Raw genomic sequence first — 5,852 nt, 5'->3', positions numbered from 1 at the left:
TTTATTTGAATTCCAAAGTTGTAACCGCCTATGTAACCACCAGTAGGGGATTGTAAATACCCCAAGTGTACTCTTTGTAAACCTCTCTCTCTCAATCAATAACAGAACTAAACATCCTTTATTTTCATCTTTACTTTCTGCAATTTAAATATCTTTAAATTCCCATATTTTAGTTGTAGTTTCAGATATCTCATCGTCGATTAAATTCCAGCATGTATCTTAGTTATGATTTTCAGATCTTCGCCGTCGATTAAATTTTGACAAAGCATATATGGTTTTTGTGATTCATTGAGATTCATGTTCGGAATAACCACAAAACCCATCTCCTCTTAATAAAAATTGAAGAGCCAATTTCGATGATAAATATTTTGTGAATTGGGACACTTTTCGGCAAAACAGCTTCCTCATGCTGCAGAACCACCATGGCATCGTGCCACTTGCAACTTCGTCCCCTCTCTCCCTCTCTCTCTCCCAACCAAGCACCATATATATTTGAGGAATGTCTCGACTCCGCTATCGAAATCTTACTGAGATTTAATCGTCTTCATTGAGATTTCAAAGACTAGGCTAGATTTTAAGGTGCCATAAATGATTGGCTTGTTGATAGGGATGAGACGGAGCTCCGCGGCTCCGAGACAGATCATGGTTGACGAGATTAATGAGAGAGAGAGAGAGAGAGAGAGAGAGAGAGAGAGAGAGAGAGAGAGAGAGAGAGAGAGTTCCTTTTGTCAAGCTGCGAAGGTTGCCATCAACCAAATTGAAGGGGCAACGGCAATTGAAATTTCAAACTGTTGAGTAGCGAGAGAGAGAGAGAGAGAGAGAGAGAGAGAGAGAGAGAGAGAGAGAGAGAGAGAGAGAGAGGTGCTTAGTGTTAGTGTTTTGCGCATTTGATTGGATATGACGATAACTCAAATATAAAAGATTAAGTACGTCCAGTGATCTGGCAAAATAGACAGTTGATGAAGATACCATCCAAGAGAATAAATCTGCCTTCAATTGCGGTTTATCAAAACAGTAGAGATGGCAATTCCATGCCCTCCAATCTATAGAAAGAAAACTTTTGAATGATACTTTGTATACTAAACTTGAACTATAAGACTTATACACTCATATAAATTATAAGCGGATCATATTCAGCACTTGATAAGAGTTTACCATGTCGTTTAGTATACTAATTTTGTAAATCAGTATTAGTATACTTAGCATCATTCAAAACGTTTTCTTCCTTTTTGCCTCTCTGGTGCGATATCGGGCTAATGCAACGCAAACAATTTGGAAGTCATACACTCCTGTTTAACTCTTCAAAAAGAATAGGGACAGAACTAAGCCAAATACCAAAAAGTTACAAAAACTAGTATAATCACTTACTAAAGCGATTGCTACTACAAGAACAAGATGGGAAAAAAGCGTTGTTGCTTGTATGAGCTATGCAATGCTTTGAACGAACGTCCGGTCCATCATCAAGGTTAGTCTTTTTTAGAGGTGCATGGCGACGGTGAAGCATCAGGCAGTCGGGGAGGGCATTGTGTGCTGAGAAGTTCACTTGTCAATGCTCGAAGATCGCCATCTCCTTCGCCCATGGTGGTCGGTAATGAGCTGCCGCCACTGAATTGACGTGGATCTGTCCTCCGCATTACAGAGCCAGTGGCCCATGAAGATGGATGCGCTGTCGGATCAAAAAATGACAACACATCGTATGGGGCAGCCATGGACGGCGAGGTCAAAGGAATTGGAAGGTCAGCTATAGAGAGAGAATGAGGCGGCACCGGCAACTGCATTGGAAGAAAGGGTGGCGGCGGTTGCGTCGGTAGCTCTAGTGGTCCAAGATGGGCTTGTAGATATGAAAGCTCGGCTTGTAGGTTTGCCACCTGGGTACATAGGAAGATCATATGCCCAGAGTTAATTAGACAAGACTTGGGTAAAGAAATTTATAGGTTCGCCAGATACAATTAAGTCGGTAATGACCATATTTGGTAGTCAAGATAAAATTATTGGAAAGGACATTTTATCATATCATTAAATTTGTTGTTTCCGCTTCGAACGAGATACATAACATTTTCTCTATCTAACAAACATGAGAACATGTTTATATAAATTTTGTCTAGAGACCATGTGGTGGAGACAACCATAAAAAATTGTGTTTTTCAGTAGGAATTAATTTGAATCTCACCAATTCTTGAAATCGAATTGTTTGGCTTGATCTAGTGGACTCAATCTAAGCGGTACTTGCTCAATAAACACTTAGGCTCTGTTTGTTTTGCGGAAAAAATAAATGATTTGGAAAACATTTTCCTAAAAATTGTAGCTTGTATCACTTACAAAAATGAAGAATGAAAAATATTCCCATTGTCCACGAAAATGTTTAGACATAAATTGTTGTCAGTAATGAAAATATTTGTCATTAACTAATTATTTTAATTGATATAATCGATTATAAATATTTTCCAAACCATTTATTTTCCATGAAACAAACAGAGTCTTAGTTAACAAACCACCTATTTTTGCCAAATTACATGATAAACCAAATCCAATAAAAAAATATTTATTTATTTATTTGACATGTCTCAAATTGAAAAAGAAAAATAAAATGAAAACTGGGTTCTATATATTCCGTTTTATAAACTTTGGGATGAGTGTATGCCATCACCCCCAAACACAGTCATTACTCATTAATATCTCTCTTGGCGACTTCATTCTTCTTGTAAATGTGCATTATATATGCCTTGTCTAATATAAAAGCAGCATAATATACACAACTTCGGTTATTAGATACATCTTAAACCGTATTAAAGTTCACCCTAGCTGCTTCCGGGCCTTCTCCTAGGCATTCTCTTAGGCTTAAAAGCTAACTATAGCCTTTATTTTTCCTAGTAATAGAACAAAACAATCACCAATCATAATTAAATATTACTTCTGCTAGCTCTCGTGCAAGTGTGTGTTCCGTACCATAGGATATGTTAGTGAAAAAACTCGAAACAGCTCATGTTTAGGATGCTGTCAGAATCTTGAAACAACCAATGATTCAATTAATCGCAAGAAAAGTGTCGTTTCAAGTCAATAACGAAGGATTCCATATGTACCATGATCTGTAACTGTTCCCAAATGTGTGACATTAGAAAAAAGACCGAGCATTTAAGAGAGCATAAGATTGTCAGGATATCTTTGCAGATCATTTTACGTGCATAAACGAAATAGGGTAAGAAAAACGATGGCAGATATACATTAAACACAGTGTTGCACTTGAGCCTAAAAAACGTTGACTCTGAATTAGTGGATAATCTTGAAAACAAAGGTGACCAAAAGGAAAGAAAAGAAGACATTTAATGATCGCATAATGGTTTTCTGGCGAACCTATCCAGACGTTGAACCGACCATTTCCTTAATTACCGTGAAAAGACGAGATACGAGAACACTGAAACTTAGCACGCACCGACGAGAGCACACAGACTCTCACACACTTGTAGTAACCGCCGACAGCATGATCTGTATAGCTCAACAATCAGAAAATTTTTCTGGGTTTCTGTGAAGCATGAAATGCTCATGCCAAATATCGCGGCATGCTCTAAATGTTCGCTGTTTTCCAATGATTCTTCTTTCTCGAGTTTCAGTTTCTGCAACCCTAGAAGCTAATGACTCTGATCATATCAGAAACTAGTCAGTCTACGCGTTGTTAGACTTGATCATCTCTCCCTTCCACGAAAGAAAGAAAGTCAACCACTTGGAACAAGAATCCGTGATTCCCTCCAGGTGAAGGATTGGATTGATTCTTGTAAATAGAGTTATTACCTGTTGCTGGAGAGCGAAGATGTGGGCGACGCATCCATAGACAGGGTCTCGAAGGCGAGCTTGAGCCTCGTAGCATATCGCCGCGACAGCATCTGGCCGCCTGTGGACTGGGATGTTCAGCAGCAGCTTTGAAGCGTTGCTCGCCCCGAAAACTTTGTGAACCGCCGCGAAATGAGCCGCTCCTTGCTCCGAGTCGAAGTACGGCGCGAAAACACATCCCAGGATGCACTTCCTCCTCAAGAACTTGCATGCTCCGCACGGTCCACCCCCTCCACCGCCGGCGACGGTGCTGGCGATCCCGCCGCTGCCGGAGGCGCTGGAGCTAGGGTTTGAGCTCATCTCTCCGAGTGGATTTATGATCGGATGGTGGGGGTCTGTGGGGTCATTTGGAGGAGATGAGGGAGCTTGATGAAAGAGCAAAGAGCCGGGTTTTTAGGGTTTGGTTTGGTTGGTTTCTTTGTTGTTTTCGGTGTGATGAAGATGACGATGGAGGGATGTAATTAAAACGATAGGAAGGAGTCTTTAAAGCCACGCGATATAGCAAAGTTGCTTTAGCTGTTTGCGTGAAGCAAACATGCGATGTACATAGCCAATTTTTTCAACTACTTTTATATATAAGAAAGTCTTTCCAGTCTATTTTCCACTCAAGGCAAGTCTCTCACCAACGAAAGACACGTGTCCTTAATATTTTTTTTTCAACTGTTACATGCTTGTTTTTCCAACGTGATTATTGCCAAGTGCTTCTAAAACCAAAAACTCATATTGCTATTTGAAGAGGAAACATACGCACCAAATACATCGAATGCCGAGGTTCGGAGACCACGTCAACAATTTTTTGCCATAATTAGTTGGAATGACTTAATTGACTTTAGGTCAAAAGGTTTATAATTAAATTGAAAAAAATTGTCCAAAAAATCCTAAACTTATTGCACTTTTGCCAATTCAGTCCTAAACTTTTTCACTTCTTACCAATTAAGTCCATCTGGCCAATTTTGGCCAGCCGTTTTGCCAACGCTAATGTGGCAATTTTTAAATATTTTTTTTTTCGAATTTTTTAATATTTTTAAATATATTTTTTTCTTTTTTTTCTGACTTCTTCCGTCTGGCCGATTTGGCGACCGGCCAGAGGTGAGGGCTGGCGAGGTCAACCTCGCACAAACAAGGGCCGGCGAGGCTCGCCCTCGCCGGCCTCCGCCTCTGGCCAGTCTAGCGACCGGTCAGAGGAAAAGAAGGCAAAAAAAAAAAGGAAAAAAATAAAAAAAATTTCGAAAAAAATATTAAAAATTGCCACTTCAGCGTTGGCCGAACGGCCAGCGCCCACGTCAGCTCCGAGTGGCCAAAATTGGCCGCATTGACTCAATTGGCAAGAAGTGAAAATGTTTAGAACTCAATTGGCAAACTTGAAAGATTTAGGACTGAATTGGCAAAAGTGTAATAGGTTTAGGACTTTTTAGATAATTTTCCCAATTAAATTGGCACCATTAAAAATGTTTAGAACTAAATTGGTACAACTGCAATAAATTTTGGACTTTTCTAACACTTTTCCCCTAAAGTGCTTGACTCAAAGATACATGAAGAGATTGAATCAACAAACTCCGGGCTAGAATTCTCCGCTTCTTCTATCTCATGACTAAGATTTTAAATAAAGTTAATAATCAACGGCCGCTTGCTCAAGAAACGAGACATGAAATGAAGCCACTACGAAGAAGTTTCGAAAGTTACAAGGGAGATGCCATTTATTAAAAAGAGTTAATTGAGAAATGAAACAGGTACTCATAAATTGTATATCCATCTTGGAATACATTCGTAGCAAATTTATGGGTTCTTGTTGTTGTTTTTTTTTTTTTTTCACTTTGACATAAAATGCATGCCATAGTGTCTCCAAATCCAATAATTCAGGGAAAAGTGTCAAAAAAGTCTTAAACTTTTTGCATTTGTGTCAATTTAGTCCTAAACCTTTTGCATTGGTGCCAATTGAGTCCTAAACATTTTTTTGGTGCTAATTCAGTCCTAAACTTTTTTTTTGGTACCAATTTTGTCCTAAAATTTTTGTATTTGCCAATTCA

General features: G+C 39.1%; 1 protein-coding gene across 1 annotated transcript; it reads right to left on the bottom strand.

The window, feature by feature from the left end:
* Positions 1-1,208: 1,208 nt before the first annotated feature.
* Positions 1,209-4,239, bottom strand: LOC115678203 (LOB domain-containing protein 18-like). Its single transcript, XM_030601543.2, has 2 exons — positions 3,787-4,239; positions 1,209-1,868 (listed from the first exon to the last, which is right to left on the bottom strand). Exons 1-2 carry the CDS (start codon positions 4,123-4,125, stop codon positions 1,467-1,469), a joined length of 741 nt encoding a protein of 246 aa, XP_030457403.2. The 5' UTR covers positions 4,126-4,239; the 3' UTR covers positions 1,209-1,466.
* Positions 4,240-5,852: the final 1,613 nt, after the last annotated feature.

This window comes from Syzygium oleosum, unplaced genomic scaffold (genome assembly GCF_021117445.2).
Source record: "Syzygium oleosum isolate NSW1041296 unplaced genomic scaffold, Sole_v2.1 Sole_v2.15, whole genome shotgun sequence".
Lineage (NCBI taxonomy): Eukaryota > Viridiplantae > Streptophyta > Magnoliopsida > Myrtales > Myrtaceae > Syzygium > Syzygium oleosum.
Note: the sequence above shows the minus strand (reverse complement) of the source record. Positions and strands in the feature narration are given on the sequence as shown.